General features: G+C 35.4%; 1 protein-coding gene across 2 annotated transcripts in view; it reads left to right on the top strand.

Annotated features, from left to right (window-relative positions):
• LOC129240795 (band 7 protein AGAP004871) overlaps positions 1 to 18,921 on the top strand; it is a 150,235-nt gene that overhangs the window by 39,150 nt on the left and 92,164 nt on the right. Inside the window, exon 1 of one of the 2 annotated variants that reach the window (XM_054876787.1) lies at positions 2,534 to 2,650. The exons of the other annotated variant lie outside the window; for it this stretch is intronic. Coding sequence (XP_054732762.1) covers positions 2,632 to 2,650 — 19 coding nt within the window. The 5' untranslated portion in view covers positions 2,534 to 2,631. Of the gene's footprint in view, positions 1 to 2,533; positions 2,651 to 18,921 lie in introns of those variants that run through there. 2 annotated transcript variants of the gene reach the window in all.

Genomic DNA, 18,921 nt, shown 5'->3' with positions numbered 1-18,921 from the left:
CTTACGGTCTGTATAACTTAGGCTTTCAAAAAGTTCTAAATCGATGTATTTCTCACACCTCCTCTAGAATATGCGATAGTCGCAAAATAAGTATTACACGGTTTCTGAAACTTTTTCGTTTTGACTACTGGGAAAATCATTGCTGGGAAGGACTCTCAGCCTTTTCGTATATCTCCTGATGCCGCTAAGAATATGCCTTGCTAACAGAGCCATGGCTATCGCTAATTCTTTTCCTAACTTATCGACCAGCACATGTGACACTTTTGTTTACGAAAGATTGAAAGATTTCATTCAAGTTTAAGTTAAGGTCAAACAGAAAATGGCTGAAATATCAAATTAGGTAAGTACGGCAATTTTTCGCCTATAATCGTTGAGTTCCTTGGTAAAAACTCTCACACATTATTTTCAAAGTAGCCGATGGTTTTCAGCGAATTTTCTCGATCTATGCATATTGTCGTTATTAGCGCTGCTATAGAAGTGCAGCGAATGGGTCTGGAGGCGAACGAGGACAAGCTGAACTATTTTCAGCCACCAAACAAACAGTCACCAAAATCTCGTAACCATAACACGGTTGACTTTTAAGTGGTACAGGACAGCTTGATAATAAGAAAAGTCTTGAAGTTTACTAGAGAGCTAGTTTTTCTTGAAAACCTTACTTTGAACTGATCATGATTACATCCTCTCTGGATAAACAAAAATCACATATTTTAAGTTAATCATCACGTCCGTCCAAATGCATAGCTAAGAAGCATTGGCGAGCATGAGCACCACCGAGGGAGGCGCCCCTTGGATTATTTGAGCGAAAGAGTCGGTAAGACTCTGCAAATATCACACATTATGTAGTGATCACCCATATGTAATAGTAAAGGAAATACAAATCCCGCAGCTACAAGAGATACAGCCTTAAAATCTGCTCATAAAAAACTATTTGCCGTTTGCACTCTGCTTAACTGTAGGATCCACAGTGGACCAAAATCAAGGCGCGCACCACAAATAGGAGGAGGACCTCGGCCAAAAGTGCCAAAAAAGTTGTATATACACTCAAAAATGGTGTATACTTGTATATATAAACGTACATATATTAATATTTTATTATTTTATTGGCTGCTTTAAAAAAATATGCAAATATAAAAACATAATTCTGGCCACTTTAGCTTCCTTTCAAGAATGCAAAAGCTTCACAGAGAGAGGAGCATCTTTTTAGTTATTTAACATACACATACATACATACATTCATACATATATACCGCATATGCGCAAGCATACATATATATCCCTAAGAATTTTCTTAGCTCACTGACTACTAAAGCTTTTATCCTATTTACCTCATTCTGTTACGCTAACAGAAGACTAACAGTAGGTCACTGAGATGCTGTAGCTACTGTTATTGTAGATGAATGAATAACTTCTCACCAGTACAAATGAGCACATATAGGCAACACTGTTTAAAAGTCGTCACTGATGACGTCGAAACGACAACGTGATTATATCGATGCTGACGTCGACTTGAGCAGCCCGGTTACTAGTGACTACCGTCCTGTGCTGTTCGGGCAATCATTGCTAGGGAAAAAACGAACTCAGATTTTCGCTTTTGCAATAGTCCACGAGCATCAAACTCAGCGGAACAAGCAGTTACTTTATTTATCCCGTATAAAAGTAAAATGCGCTACGCGTAATGAGCTCAGTTGGTTGGCGAGCGTATAGGTGACAATAACTTCACATACGAACGATAGTGGCATCCGCGTATGCTGTGAATGAATAGAGGTGCTAACAGAAGCTGGTTGTTAAATAAAAGACTGTGCCTAACTAACAGAACACGCTCTTTTCTGTGGTGGAGCAGTGTTAGCAAGCGACAGTAACTGTAGTGACTGCGTGCCACACACGCCTGTGCTGCACTCCCTTGTGCTGATGTTGTGTTATTTCCTTCGGTGTTTTGTTATTTAGTAGGACGGTCACTATAAACGGCCAGCAGGATAACTGTAACAGGACGCGGTTTCAGTTGCAGTCGCACTGTTGCCGAGAGTAAAACGAATTGTACGAAAGGCGGGTAACAAGAAAATGCAATTATAAATAGTACAAAAGGAATTGGTGGGGTAGTGAAGAAGCGTTGTGTTCTGTAGGTTGCAAAGGGAAAGTTTAAAGTGAAACAAAAAATTTAAATTAAGAAGTGGAATTAAATGTTCAAAAGTTTCAATTCTGAATTACTTAATACTGAAAGCGATGAATGCTGCCATTTAAATTATCAGCGGAAATCGCTAAACACAAGATACCAGAAAATAAGTAACAGAAATTGTAATTTTAATTTTTAAATTTTAATTAAAATGAATTGTAACTCAGGGTACGATTAGTTCAGTACCGTCAATAAAAACAAAAAACAGTTTTGCCAACCAAGTACCGTCAACAAAAATTACCTTCCTAATAGTGACAATATTCCATTGGATACTCACAAACCTCGCTACTGAGTGCCCGCTCAGCACAATTTCACATACATAGCTGTGATCCTTTAATGCCATAAATTATTGCTCAATAGGCTGTGTGTTTCTTGAAAAGTGGCAAATTGCCAAGCAGTAAAACGTCCGAACTAGCAACAAGTACGAGCGAGTACAAATTAAAGTGAAGGTATAAAGCACAATGCCAGACAGCAAAAAAGGTGAGTGGCTACTAGTCAGGTGGACTTGTACATACATACATACTTAGCAATAGCATGTGCTGGTCAACTGCAGACCGTTCATTATGATTATATGTAAATATATACATAGCTAGAAGTACAGTTGCTCATTCTCATACAACCACACATGCTTATATGCGTGCGTGTGTGTGTATGCGTATGAATGCCTGAGTACGCGCGTGCATGTAGCTTAGAAATTAAACTGTTAAAGTCTAATAGTTAAAACTTACGGTTTTGTACCTACACATTTTTTGTAATTTCTTATTTAGTTGCGGAATATACAGCTGTTAATTATGTATAAGTATATAAAAGTGGAGCGTGGGATGTGCACAGATGTTGCATGCCACATTGTGCCCTGTGAGTGCATATAATTGTTGTCTCTTATAAGAATGCCACCATAATGAATATAAATATGTGAGCAATATATGTCTATTCGTACATGCTTTGGTTTTTTCAAGCATACATACAATACTAAACAAAATCGAGCCATTTTCTACTGGCTCACAGATGACATTTGTTGCAAGAAATTTTATGCGGTTTTTAAAACTGCTGATACGTCCTGTAATAATCCTATCTATCCAGGCATGGGGAACATTTATATATAAATCATTTTGTAAAAGTCAATGCATTGGTACATCGACTAACAAAAAAAAACGTTAGAGATCTCATTTCGTATTGAGAGTTTAGAAATTTGAAGTTGAGCGTGGCTGTGGCTGATTCAGTTATTTATGTGTATATGCGAGTTCCAAGAAGGTTCAACTATAAAGAGCGTTTGAGCGACTGGCTTGATTTTTTATCTTCGACTGTACCCTTAAATATAACCCAGAGGTTGTCCGTCACATTAACTTTTTTCGCCAAAGACAATTATGTGCAAGATCAGCAGCGCAAATTTTGACAAGAGGCTGAAAAAGTGGTAGGAAAGTTTTGTGAGATTTTTTTTTAAATATCATTTGCAAGCTTCAAATAGAAGTTTTAAAACCAGATGGGAACAATTTTGCGAAATAAAATTCCTGCATTGAAAACTCATGAGCCTTCTGGTCACCTAGTATTTAAGAAAATTTCTCCCTAAAAGATATATATATTTATATATATACCTCTAAATAGAACAAAATACATTTGTTTGCGTTTAAGGGCGAGTTAAATAAAAAAATGTATTATATATGCGTGCAACTTTTTATTGTAATTAGATTTCATGCGGCCGCCGTAGCCGAATGGGTTGGTGCGTGATTACCATTCGAAATTCACAGAGAGAACGTTGGTTCGAATCTCGGTGAAACACCAAAATTAAGAAAAACATTTTTCTAGTAGCGTTCGCCCCTCGGCAGGCAATGGCAAACCTCCGAGTGTATTTCTGCCATGAAACAGCTCTTCATAAAAATATTGCCGTTCGGAGTCGGCTTGAAAAAACTGTAGGTCCCACCATCCCATGGAACAACATCAAGACGCACACCACAAATAGGAGGAGGAGCTCGGCCAAACACCTAACAGAAGTGTACGCGCCAATTATATATATATATATATATAAATTCTGAAAGATTTTCGAGGGAAAAACCGCCAAAGTGCATGAATATACATATTCATTTTTTTCTTTCCGCGTATTGCGGCCGCTTTCGCGCAGTGCTCGGCTCAATCGCATCAATTGAAGTCGATATCGATCCACAATGAGGGTTTTGCTTTGTTTTAACAGTTCATAATAAATAACACCAACTTGGCCCCCCCAAATACATAGCATAACCTTCGCAGCGCGAATATTCGGCCGCGGCTACGACGTAGAAGCATGACCGGGCAACCGGGCGGTCCCCATGACTTTCTTTTCTTTGAATTGCTGTAATGAATCCATTTTTCACCGTCACTATGCGATGAAGAAAACCCTTCCTTTTTTGCCGCTAGAGCAGTTGGTCACAGGCGATAAAACGACGTTCAACATCCCTTGGTTTTAACTCATAAGGAACTCAAGTCCCCTGTTTCTGAATCATTCCCAAAGCATGCAATCGCTTGGAAATGGATTGGTGGATAACTCCTAATACTGAAGAAAGCTCTTCTTGCGTTTGACACGGATCCTCATTGAGTAAGGCCTCCAATTCAACGTCTTCGAAGGTTTTTGCCCTTCCTTCACGCGGACGGTCGTCAACATTAAAATCACCGGCATTGAAGCGGCGGAACCAATCTCGGCACGTTGTTTCAGTTAAAGCAGCATCTCCATAAACCTTTTGTAGCTTTCGATGCTCTTCAGCCGCCGTTTTTTTCGAATGAAAGAGGAAAATCAACACTTCCCGCAAATTACGATTATTCGTCACAAAATCAGACATTTTCAAAAAACCAAAAGTATATGACACCAAAACAAAATCACTAATGTGTCGAAGCAGTTTGTTTAGTATATGTCTATGCTTGGTTTATGACGTTTAGGTTATGTTAGAATCAACTAACACACACTGTTGGCGGCATCTATTGGCAAACGGGGGGAACTTAGTTGCGCACCAATATTATGTACTGAGTTTTCATCTTTGCAGTCCAAGTTTTCACATTCACTCTCAATCTTATGTCTCCTTTTACTATTGTATGATGTTGGTTTCGATTGTTTCTGTAGTTGTAACCTCAACGGGACGTCATGCACGTGCTGAGTCAAAAATACTCGTGCGACTATTTTTTGACACTGAATTGGGTGGAGAAGACTCTTTCGGCTTTGAAATTATTTCTGCTTTGATCTTTGATTTTATTTATAATACTCTGATTTATCCATTTTCACTTAATTAGCCGAGGCTAGTTCATTAATAATTTTCGGAGTATCTATAAAATTTATGACGCTAAAATAGGTTAATGCTGTGTAGTAATATTAGTATGAATTAAAGATTACTACACGTTTGTTTGCACTAGTATGAGTTTTCCACCTTCCACGACCTCCCATAAATTTGTCAGCTTAAAATTAACCCACTAATTGCCTTTTTCAACGTCCTTTCCATTTAGCTGTTTTCGGGAACGACAAGTAAATGTACCACACAAAAAACTAAATCCTACTACAGATGTGTGAGAACAGAGGTTATATTAGAACTCGTTTTATGCGTGATATTTTCGGTAAATAAACTGAACTTTAACCCACCTGCGAACGGCAGTTGACTTTTTATAAGGAGATTTTTCATGGCAGAAATACAGTCAGAGGTTTGCAATTGCCTGCCGAGTGGTGAGCGCTGTTAGAAAATATTGCTTCTGTCACTTGGTATTTCATGGCCGAGGTTTCGAACCTGAGCACTACCGACTATCGACTTCAGCTACGGCAATCACAGTTGTAGAGAAGCAAACACTTCTGAATAAGATCATTGCCGTCATAATTGATTCTACGCAAATAATTGGGGAAAAGGTGTTTTTCCTTAAATCTCGAGAGGGACACAATGAAACTGTTTTATAAAAAGAATGCAGTGTATCCTTTTTCTTATCTCGTAGTTAGCTATATTGCTGAAAGTGTGCAATTTCTTATCGATAATTTTTAAAACACTTTCCTGGATTTTCTCTATTCTGCTATTATCAATCTCCTAAAAGGGATGCCATATAAAAGATTTAGCGGTAGCGGTGAAAATAACTTTAAAAAGTTCCTGTATCATTTTGTTCATCTCTGTTCGCGTGTTTAAAATCCGATACAGCCCGAATTTAGATTTTCGCTTTTTGCTCATAATGAAGTACATTTATTTCATTGCGAAAGGATGAAATTCGCGCATAAGCACAACAAGACCACTTTTTGGAACATGGTTTTTTGAGTTAATTTGGCAGAATGAATGCTAAATGTATTTCTAAATCTTTCCTTTTCACCGCTCTTTTGAAATATCAAAGGGCTTCAAACTAGGCTTTCTAAAATGATTTAGAGCTGAATAGTTACAAGCGATCTTCATCATTAGGTATTATCAGAAAAGTGATTATCAATTGATTTTTGGTTTCGAAAATACGGCAAAAATCTAAATTTAACGGGCTTGGGCTTTCAAATTCTCACAGTCTGCTCGGGGTATTTGGCCTACACTGCGTATACGCAATCAAGCGTTTTTACCGTTGCATTTAAATCTTACAGTTTATCATTTTATTCGAATTTAAATACTTTTAAAGGAAGGAATCTTACTGTTACATTTTTGAGAAGTGAGTATAGCTACGGTTTTAGTACCTAAGGATTCCGCTTTACAATTTTTCCAACTTGATCGAAGTTTGCCGTTTTCTTCCTTTCTTGTGGCTATTTTTCCCTTCCGAAACGTAGGGAATAAAGGCATAATTATAATTTTAAATTTCATTAAATATCATTTCATTAAAAATCATTAAATAACTTTAACAGTTAAGATATAAAAAATAATAATTTGCTTACCTTCATTTCCTGCCCGTCATCCTCTTATATACTCATGTGCATGGATATATAAGTAAATATTTATGCTTAAGGCTAAACTACTAACTAAATCGCTGTAGATACTTATTCCAAAACATTCAGTTCGTTACCACTTCAACATATGATACATAGTTATTTCGTGGGGTTATGAACCTTTTGCAGTCAACCAAACCAGTTGCATTTCCTTTCTTTCCGCCGTTCGACCAACAACAATCAGATGCATAATTCACAACAAAAGGAAATAAGATGGTCGTGTACAACAATGAAAATTGTACACAAATTTTATTCATTTTTGCTATTATCCTTCCTATGAGGATGCACTCGTCGCTATTCCATTGAACAACTCGCTGCACACAAAAAGAAAGCTTTGTAATTTTCGAAGCGGGAAACAGCGTACGGTGAGCGAGGACGGCGGAGTGCTATAAAATCTTAACCATACACAAGTTATGTAAGCATGTGCTGCTCATGTGCGTGTATGAGTGCCGTAATGTAGGCAGAAGTTTCATCTGCTTAGCTATGTAACTAGTTCTAGACCACTTCTTGAGAGTATGCAAGCATATTGGTGCAAAATATGTTCATATATGGCGCTCGAATATACTTTGGCATTCAAAATCGCGCTTTTATACAATTTTGGAGTCAAATATTTTTCGAATTAAAGAAATATTGTTTAAAGTGCAGAATTCGAATCACTACAACTCAGTGTGCTCAAAAATGTGGATTAGTATGCTGTATACATAGCATACCATAATATAACAAAACATAACATAACATAACATAACATAACATAACATAACATAACATAACATAACATAACATAACATAACATAACATAACATAACATAACATAACATAACATAACATAACATAACATAACATAACATAACATAACATAACATAACATAACATAACATAACATAACATAACATAACATAACATAACATAACATAACATAACATAACATCATAACATAACATATCATCAATCACATACATATACACTTCAACACTTATCACAAACTGGCCGCACTCTTCGAGCAAAACTCAATAAGCGATCGCTCTTACTTTTTTCTTCACCTTGCAATTCCTATAGGGAGCTACGACTCCTTTAATTTTGGAAAAATCCTAATACCAATATAAACATATACATACATGGAAAAATTTAGTATTTTCTTTTGGCTTCATGAGTGCATATTTCAAGAGGAAGGAAATATTTTTCATTGCAGGATCAGTTTAAAAATATAACTATAACTAACTGCCTTTTCGCTATGTTAGATACAAATAAAATTTCTTCTCAAAAAATCACAAAATTCAATATTTCAAAGGAATAAGTAATTTTTTGCATTACTTTATAACTCAATACGACGCGGAATTACTCAAAACGCATCTCGTTCTAGTGCGTGTGGAGCTCTAATATCTGAGGTGTTAATTATAATGGGAAATTATGCTACGCTCATCAGAATGAGAAAGTGCACTGATGGCTTTACCAGCTTTGCTAAATCACCTAGAAAATTTATTTTCTAATTATTCATACCTCATAGTCATAGCACCAATGCTTTGGTGTTGTTAATACAATGTTTTGCTCGAAAGCTAAATATTTTTGATACAGCGTAATTATATTAAAGTATATTAGCGATACGCTTTTGGATTGTTTTCTTTGCAATTGATCGCTGTTCGTTTGTGTGAAACACAATAGCGGCCTTGACGGGTCTTGCTGTAGCCCACGCCCTCTCTTCCATGTTGATGATTTCCGGTTCTATCTTATGAATGACTAGCGTGATATTCATCTTAATAGTGTGGGTCGATTAACTACTGAGCACACACAACCAACCTCCGATATCCAACACTTGGGTACGTTGAAACAAACACTTGAGGACTCACTTTGGACGCAAGTTTTCAATATTTCAAAATAAAGCGGTGATTGAAAAAGAAAACACATCGACTCAAATCAGTTGCATACATAAATGGATCTCGCCCTAAACATCGCTACAATGATGTGGTGTTGCGTAGTCTTTAAAATTTGTGCGTTGGTGTCAATGAATATCAGGCTAACTCTGCCAAATCCGGAGGCAGTCCGACTTTCTGCGGGGCTATACGTATGCATATGTCTATGTTAAACACAGCTGCTATTCTCTGCTGTTAAATTTAAGTGCACCACTTATTTATTATGCACCTACCACTTGACTTTCTGCATACGTTGATTCTTTGTTATGTTCATGTACTTTTTTGTTTGTATTATTATGATAATGAGAAAATGCACACATTTTCATAATGGAAATTAGGCCAAAGTGAATATATGTATGTATGTTAAGGCTTTCACGTCAAAAAACTTTATAAAGATCAAATTTCTATTTAATTAAAAATTTGAATTTCATTGTAGTGTGCTCAGCTAAATGATTTTATAAAATAATTTGAGCGTGATGCCACAGTCCCACTCAAAATTTCAAGCACTCTATTATTAGCATACGATTTTAATTACTATTTCATTAAATCTGCGAATTTCATTAAAATAGTTAGCAGATGAAAAAAGGCCTTGATTATAGATGGTATCCTAAAAAGGAAGAAAAGGTGATTTGACAAAATAAAGTTTAGTTGCCGTTAATTCAATACAGTTTTTTTATTTTTTATTCATTAATCAAACATACAGCCGTAAGTTATTTTTTAATTCTAAAGTATTAAAAATAAGATTAAAAACAGAGGTGTTTTAGGGAAAACGATTTGACAAGAGGAAATAGTAGGCTGTAAAAAGGGGATTTAGGAGGAAAAGAACAAGGAAGCATTAGAAAAACATGTATATGTACGGGCATATTAGCAGTTTGGCGGGCAAAGCGCAATGTACTTCGAATGGTTTTGATATTTTGTTACGGAGCACATCAAAGACGAACAGCATACGAAGAACTGACGTTCAGCTACAAGATAACTCTATTTTGCACTGAACAGGTTAAGTGATCGGGACGATCAAGTGAATTGAATTCGTTTGGCAAGGTAATTGGGCTCACTAGCGTAAGGACCTTGTGAAACAGTATTAGGCATTTTGCTTTTAAAAAATAATCAAACTTTAAACAAAATATGTTTGAGGTAAAAACTCATATGTGATCACGACATTCTACACAATAAACAAATTTGGCGATGTTGTTGTAGAAGGAACTAAGTTTACTACGGCACAGACTATCATAATTGGTATAGAATTCACATCGATACAATAACGTGGGTAACAGAAATGTTTCAGCTGAAAGCAGTCAGATTTTTATTGGAGTAAAGTGCATTGAAGACCTTGCCTGTTCCAGTGTAAATGTGGCTATTCCACCATAGAGTTCTATTGAAAATTAGTCCTAGATTTCTGACAGTATCAAAAGATTTTGTAACAGTGTAGTCTTAGAGTTCGAAAGACTTCTTGTAAATAACGATACACTCAGATTTACTTGCATTTAAAAGTAACACATTGTGACAAGCCCACTTGCTGAGGTGATCTAAGTCAGTGCTGAGATTAATAATAGTACAATATTGGCAGATACAAATGGACAGCTGAAATATAATTGAACATCATCTGCGTATACATGAATGTCACAATATTTTAACACACTTTGTAGATCAGGACCGAGAATCGAGCTTTTAGTTAAGGGTAAAAAGTTAGGTCTATTGTCACCGTCACAAACAGCACTGAGGTATGTTTTTATTAATTGTAATGCTGTCGATAAGAAGCTAAGTTTCAAAGCTAGAATTTCGTGATTGGCAGTGTCGAAAGCTTTAGAATGATCCGAAAGTGTTAATAAAATTATGCGATTATTGTCAATGTCATCCGATAGCCTCATTATACAGCTTCGCTTGGACAGCAGATTTCGACTCAGAAAAGAATTTATCTGAGCATGCATTATGCGTTCAAGTACCTTGGACATAAAAAGGTAGTATTGCGGTGGGTCTCAAGTCCCCATTAGATTTACTAATTAGAATGACTTAAGCCGACTTCCAACATTGTGGAAAAATGGGCACAATTAAAATACTATTTAAGACATAAGTTACATAGGGAAAAAATTAGGCAATAAACATTTAAAAAATTTGGGGGAATGCCATCTAGACCAATCGCATTAGATTTCTTACTTAAGCGTATTTGCTATAACTTCATGGCCTGAAATTTTATTCAGCCATATCATCTTTGCAGATCAATTATGTTAAAGAGTTTAGCAAACAATTTGCAATTGTGCAAAAGTAGCATTTCCAAGCCATCGATGAGGTTGGGTGCTACAGAAATAAAATACTACTCCTGAACCTGCTATAATATACTTTTTTTCTGTGCACACTTTAACTAATATTGAAGAAAATTGTGTATGCTATTATAAAAGAGAAAAGCATGAAATTAAATATTGATTATACGCTCTGCTACAAAACGACACTGCATCTACATTTTGACCAGTTGGGACTATTTTCCTGCTTTTGTTTTTAATATTGATTATTTTTATATAAAAATATAGCTAACGAGTGTACGATCTTTGTTTTTTATGGGAAGAAAATTGGCGACACTCTCAGAGGAAAAATTAACGGAATTTTAGCAACCTCAAACTTACACTATGTATATTATAATAAATTTTAGTCGGCTTTAAAGTTGAATTCCAAATTTTTTTCTAAAAACCGTGGAATTGGTACATTTTTGAAGTGAAACATCTTAGGCGTCGATGGACGAGCGAGAATGGAGAGTAAAATTTCAAGCCCGTGCAACGTTTTAGGCATTTTCGTTCCGCGAGAGAGAAAAAATATATATCGAAGAGGAAAAGGAGAGAGAGAACTATACCTTATATATATCTTGGGTACACTTTAGGCTATTTTTCTTGAGTTCTTCCTTGGGGATGCTAATTTCTATTAAAAAATAATACTGCCTACTTTTTGCGCTTGTTTGCTTGTGCAAACTTGAGGAAATATATTTTGGTGCCTACTTTTTGGCGTTATATTTCTTTGGTGCCTACTGTTTTGGCGCTTATTCCCCTTTCCTGGCTAGTACTTGTGCGTACTATAAAGTGCTCTCCATTCCGGCGTCGGATTTATTGGTATTGCCTTGCGGTAATTTGTGCTATTGGAATCGCTGCGTTTGTGCGGGTGATAAACGCTCGGAGTAGTGCGTGTTGTTGCCATGGTTTGTGTCCGGCATTTACCTACACCGGTTGACCCTTTGCGTTTTTTGTTAATTTTGTCTATTTATATTCTCTGAAAATGTTGTGAATTTATTTAGATATATATTCTTTCTCTCTCTCTCTCTGTCTCATTCTCTCTCGGGACTCTCCCTCTTTCTTTGTCTGCCTTTTTTAATTTTTGTACAAAATTTTATGATTGGTTAGGTTTTTGCTGACCTATACTTTAATACAAAAATAATGAATATTTAAACAAAAAAAAGGAAAAATATTGAAAACCGGTCTGGTTTTTTATTATAGTATATATTATTTATATATATTATAAGGAAGTTGATCTAATTTTTAAGATTTGAGTACAAAGTATCTTGACATTATTGACTAAAGAAAGCAAACACATAAAGGCAAACTTGTCTAAACTCTAGAATGAAACTCATTACTCTCAGTTTTGTTCTTCATTTTAATATCTTCATTGTAAATTTATTATTGTAAATATACGCAATTATGCAATCGAGTCAAGAGCGTAGACAAATATTCATTGGATACAGGTGTACATAAATGTATTGCTTGTAAAATGTAATTCTAGTCATAAGCTGCATGCAATATAATTGCCGTTACAGTAAATCATTAGCTGTTATTTGACAATTTAGACAATTATTACCTTATCGCTTTATCATCTGGTCAGTGCACATTTGGAATGGCTTTCTTTGTATCTACTTATATTATATATTTATGTGTCTGCCTAAAGAAGATGCTATATATGTATGTAGGTATACTCCATAAAGCTTTAGCTGAAACCTATTTGGTATAACTATTAACCATGGCATTAAATACTCTATAAGCAATTCATAAGCCGACTTCTATATGACTTAAACGCCAATTAGTTACAATGCAATGCTGAATTTCCTCAAAAACAAATCTTGAATATTCTGTGCAGTGAATTTGTTGTTATGACATATTTTCTTATTTTTGTTTAAAGAGCATTTAATTGCTGTGTGTTTTTTACATATGTAAATTTTTTTATTTGCCATCTTGGTTTGTGCATTGCCTGATGCGTGTAATTAAGTGAGGTTAAAGTGTGCAACTTAAGTGTTGTTACATAAATTGAACATTCCAAATTCTTACATGTATTAATTGGGCATAAATTATATATTACGACGCGAGTGAAAAAAAATTGAGAAATGGGGTTATCTCGATAACGACTCATTGAAACTCGCAAAAACTTGGTATAGGTTAGGTTTTTGTGACGGTCGGCTTAGAGTCACCAACTCACTTAGACATGTAAAACAGTTGTGGTACCACTGTTTGCTGTTTATTTTTTCATTGAACCAGTTAGACTCTTATGCAACGATAGGTTTATTCCAACACCGGATAGTACCGTTAGAGAGTCAAAATGTATTTTCCTTAAAACATTGTTCTATTCGTAGCTACGGCTGCACAATTACAGAGGAAGTGTTCTACTCTTTCTTCCTCTTCCTCGTCTCTACAACTTCTGCAATATTCGTGCGAAAATATTCCTAGTCTAGAAGAGTGTCTACTTAACAGCCAATGACCGGTGACACAAGCCACGACCTTCGAAATGTTCTCTCTCTTAAGAGGTTAAGCAATTCTCCTAATTCTCCTATCTGTTTGCGGCCAAATTAGGCTGGTTGTAACACACGTACTATCTTCTCTCCATGATCTATGGACCTCCTAGAGAATATAATATTATTTTTTATTCTGAATTTGCAAGTAAGATGTATTGCCCTCCACCGTATTTACGCTCAACGTTAATACTAATGAGATCGGATAAAATCACGCCAAATTTTTATTTATCAAGACTAAATTTCCATCCGTCCACCTGGTGATATTATACAAACTTTATCTCAATTGGCTATTTTGTTTGACTCCAAACAGTCAGCCCAAAGTAAATTTCACTAAAATGTGCGCGGGTATATATACCGTTCGTTCCGAACCGAATTTAACCTTTCTTACTTAATTTAAGCCTGCTTTTGTGTTTTTTACCTGTTATTTTGGCGCAAATTATTTTCATATTATTGAAAAAAAAGGAAAGCGAATATTTTTAGAAAATTGTGGAAATAGATGAATATATTAAAAAAGGGACGCTTTTCTAACATATTTTAATAAAACGTACTACGGGTGGCGCAAAATTAATCGTCCTTTTCAATATTTTAAATTTTATCAAATGGCGTCCTACTTCAATCAGCAGCAAACTTGTGAATAAGTCAGTTGCAATATTCAAACAGGCAGTCAATTGAGCGCATAATGATCAAAATAAAAAAAATTCCTCATCACTAGAAATAATTTTTTTTATTTAGTAAAAAAGTTATTCAAAAACCAAATTGGGCGATTAATTTTGCGCCACCTGTTATAAGCTAAGTAACAGTTCACTTATAGCTGGCTTAAACAAAGCGAAGGCAAAACGAACTGGAATGCATTTAGTTCATATCTAGCAATAAATAAGACAACTTCGATTAACTTCAAAATAACTAACTTTAAGTTAGTTAAGAGATCATACAGAGTCAGGAAATTGACTGCTGTCAAGGGCATCGCCATATTGAAAAAGTCAGTTGGTTACAATAAAAAAAATCCAAGAATCAAACGCGTCTAATAGCGATGTGGTTAGATTAAAGTGCTTACATTAAAAGTTAGCTGAGTTACTGACAGGGTATTGATACAGCTTTTTGTAATATCGGTAAGTATGTGAGTGTGTGCCATAGTGCCACATTTAAATACGAATTATCTCCAATACGTAAATATGCAAAAATACGAACAAGTCCCTGTTGAACATTTGTACTTTGAACATTTATACTTACATAGTTATATTTTGTCTGTATGTGCGCCGTATTAAAGATACCTATATTTATTTACTACTAGAATAATAATACCTACGCATGTGTGTAGCAAAATAAGGCATTTTCTCTTGTCAACTTGTAGCATGCCAGCTGTTATGTGCGTCCATGTTATGATTTCAAGCCGTTATACCGCTCTATCAGCTACATAAATTCGTAGTTATCAAAGTAAGCATACATGTAATATAATACTCGTGTGTAGACATACTCGTGTATGGCAATAAGTTAAAGTGTATATGGGCTTGTATATATGTAGTTAAGTGTGCATATGTATGTACATACATACGCAAGTAGTGGTTGAGACAAGGCGCGTCTTGCTTGGAAACGCTATTGCTACACTTCATATTCAAGTGATTTACATCTTAAATACTCTCTCTCACTCTCTCTTCATTTTCTTTCAATGCACCATTGTATTTTCAGATATGACAGCAAAGCATTCAAGAGGATTTCTTCATTGTAAGTCAACTATTTCCATAAAAAATTTATTTAATAAAAAATAAAACGGCCCTTGGGTATTTACTATGTAAAGTAGGTGAGACGGTTATCTCAGTAAGCACATGCATATGTGTGTGTATGCCTACTATGCGCTCATTCTTACATGACTACTAAAATATTTATACAATTCAAAGCATGATAAAATTTAACAATTTCAACTTTCTCACCCTTTTCAGGAAATAAAAATTACCGAACTGCAATATTCGTCACTTGAAGCTTTTCCTTAGTAATTTTAAAGTATTTTCTCATTATTCTGCTTCTTCTTTATCAATAACGCTGCAACAGTATCTTAACCTTGGCATACCACGAAGTGTAAAAGCAATTTCTCAATTTCAAAGAGAATAATTCTTGCTACACTAAGAATTTCATATATTATTGAACTGTTGATGTTAGTAGCATTACCATATCTGAAGGTGAAAACTTTGCTCATATAATTCGATCATCTCATGGTAGATCTAGGAAACGTGCAGTTTCTCCCATGTTAGATCACAAATAGAGAGACATTAAATGAGCTGGGGCATGCGAATTGGTAGTTGTGGGATGAAGGCTCTCCACAACTGTAGCACATAACGCATGGGCTGAAAACTCCCAGACCTAACAAAGAAAATACGTTTTTTATTCAAAATTAGTTTTATTCATCAACGTATTATAATTTCCATCAAGAACAACGCAATTACTCCAGCGCCGCTGTAAATTTCAATACCACTTTTGTAGAACGTTTATTCTTATGCCTTCAGCGATAACCTCTTCAATCGAGCAAAATTTCTTACCGGCTAGCATTTTTGTAGGCTTGCGAACAGCCTAGTCGCTGGGAGCCAAATATGTCGGACACAGTAGATGTGAGTTAACGCCATCTTCTTTTCATAATTATTAAGGCATTGATATATTATGCATCTGTGACGAATCCCATTACTCTACGAAAAATGGTTTCGAAACTATGCACTATTAAAAACTGGTCTGCATGGGAGGTGCGACACCTCATTTACTAATATCGTCTACTTCGTTGCGTTCTTAAAGCATTCATATTTTATACATCTCTGTGAATTCATATTACTCTGCGAACAATGATATCGAAACTATACGAAATTGGTTTATATGAGCACTGCCATGCTTCCTTTACCAAAAACACATTGTATTAAGGACTAAGTGCCGACTTACACACGGGGACATTTAGAAAGGAAACACTGGAAATTCTCTTTTCATGCTCTATTCGCAGTCACACGGACAAAATTGTTTTCGGCAATATTTTGACGTCTACTACTTTACCACATTCTGGTTCAGATATATTATAAAACCTGCTAACATGTAAAGCGGTGAACGCCCGCAACAGATTCTTAAATATTTCAATGAAGAATGCAAACTGATTAAATAAATTTATTGGTTTTTTTATTTACATGTTTGTACTTGCATAAAAAGAAAATTAAATTAAAAATACTTCATATATGAATAATTAACTTAAAATTAACTTGAGCACCTAGAAATGGGGGAAAAATTAGAACTCAACATAAACATCCTCCATAAGTTTTTTAAATTATACCTACTTTACTAGCAAAATTCATCCTGCATTTCTCAAACAGTGTTGTGATGTTCGCCATCGTTGATTTATTCCCTTTGATTGAAAACCAACACAGAACTAAGAGTTTTTCCCCACAAAAGAAGAAAACGCATGAAGCAACTGTCGAAAATTGCTTTAAGGTTGGAAATACGAATAAGAAGCGCAAAAGTGTCGCCAGTACGGGAGACGAAATCCCTTCTCTCTTCCGCGTCCGTCCTTCACCCACAAACAAAATGTTTCCCTTCCAAATGTTTCTCTGTGTAAATGGGCACTAATACAGATGTTTTAACAAAAAATATAGTAATAATATATCACTGAACCAATTGTACCTGACCACGTAAGATTAGAGGTTTGAGGTGCTTTGTTCGTCCTAGAAACAAGAAAATATATAACGTAAGAAGAAGATCAGTACTTTATAGTCGAATTTGGGAAAAACTATGTGACGTCAGTCCAAAGAATAAAGCACGTCTTAACGCATACTTCAAAAGCAGCTCATTAAAATTAAATTTAAAATAAAGTATGAGATATGCAATGAAACTGAAAGGACGTGAGTTATCCAACTGGGCGAGACTTTCATAAAAACAAAACTGAACTTTTTGTCTAATATACAATTTTTGGAATAACTTTTAAATAAAAACAAGTTTACACTATCAAGTATATTAATATTCTTCTACTAAATGCGTCAGTATTTATATGAAATATATATAGAACTGGAAAACAGCTGACAGAAATTTACATCTGTTGGCCAGCCACACAGTGCGGCCGATTCCCAAAAAGCTGGCCAAAAGTCGTAAAGAAAGTTTCTAGATAGAGTTTTTTTGTCTTTGGGTTGGCAGTAATGCCTTGAGTAGTAAAAACCGTTCATAGCAACGTCCTGTACCCTAAGTATCCTCTGTATTTTTAGTCGCAACGTGGCCTTCGTTTGAGCATCGTATTACTGTCGATGAATAGTGAAAGTTGTACACATTTGAAAGATTTTGTAATGGAGTAAATTGAACAAAACCAAATGGAATCATCTTCGGAAGGTTAGTAAAATACGAGAAATCTTTAGTACATATCAATACCTCGACACAAAATTTTTAGCTGCAGCAATACGTAGATACATTTTTTGCAATTTTTTTTATAAAATTTGAGTTTTCAAACTGTATAGTAATACAACGCCGTCATATGCTGCTTTGAAACCTATTAAAGGTTACTCAAAAAAGTAATGGTTACTGAATAAAACAAGATTCAGCTGCTACCACTTGCTATCTGGCTTTTATGCTATTTTTTGTGCACAAGAAATAAATACTAAAAGAGAGAATGAATATACGCTATTTCACGTGAGGGGGTGGCCAATAGGGGTGGAAGGGGGTGGATTTTCAAAATTTTAAGATCAAATTCGTAATCAGCGACCCCGACAACCCCCGAGTAAGAAATATTGAATCAATTACTTAATTTTTTGAGTTTTGGCCAGCTTTTCGGGAATCGGCCGCACTGTGAGCCGTTAGAATTTCTGGAACAAGACCATTTGGTTTTTTCGCTTGAGTCTCGGGCATTGCTCATCTGGATGGACAAGTTGCCTATCCTCGGGGTTGTTATGTTTTTCGAGCCTTTTGGTAGAGCTGCATGTGTATGTTTGACAACTTCTGATACTGATGACATCTTGAGATCACGATGTAAATCAGAGTTCCTGCGTATCTTATGAACTTGTTTTGAAATCGTTGAATTTTTTCAAGATGAGTTTGTTTGGCTCAGCCCCACAGCTGTTTCACACAAGCCCACATGGGCTTAAATACTTGGTTATAAATTAAAGGTTTGTTTTGTATGGAACGAGGCGAAGTTTAATTTAATTTGTGCATTTTGAGGTTTAATTCCGCTTGTTTTATTTGAACGTGCCAA

Source organism: Anastrepha obliqua, chromosome 3 (genome assembly GCF_027943255.1).
Source record: "Anastrepha obliqua isolate idAnaObli1 chromosome 3, idAnaObli1_1.0, whole genome shotgun sequence".
Taxonomy (NCBI): domain Eukaryota; kingdom Metazoa; phylum Arthropoda; class Insecta; order Diptera; family Tephritidae; genus Anastrepha; species Anastrepha obliqua.
The sequence above is the reverse complement of the archived record's forward strand: the minus strand, read 5'-3'. Positions and strand labels throughout refer to the sequence as shown.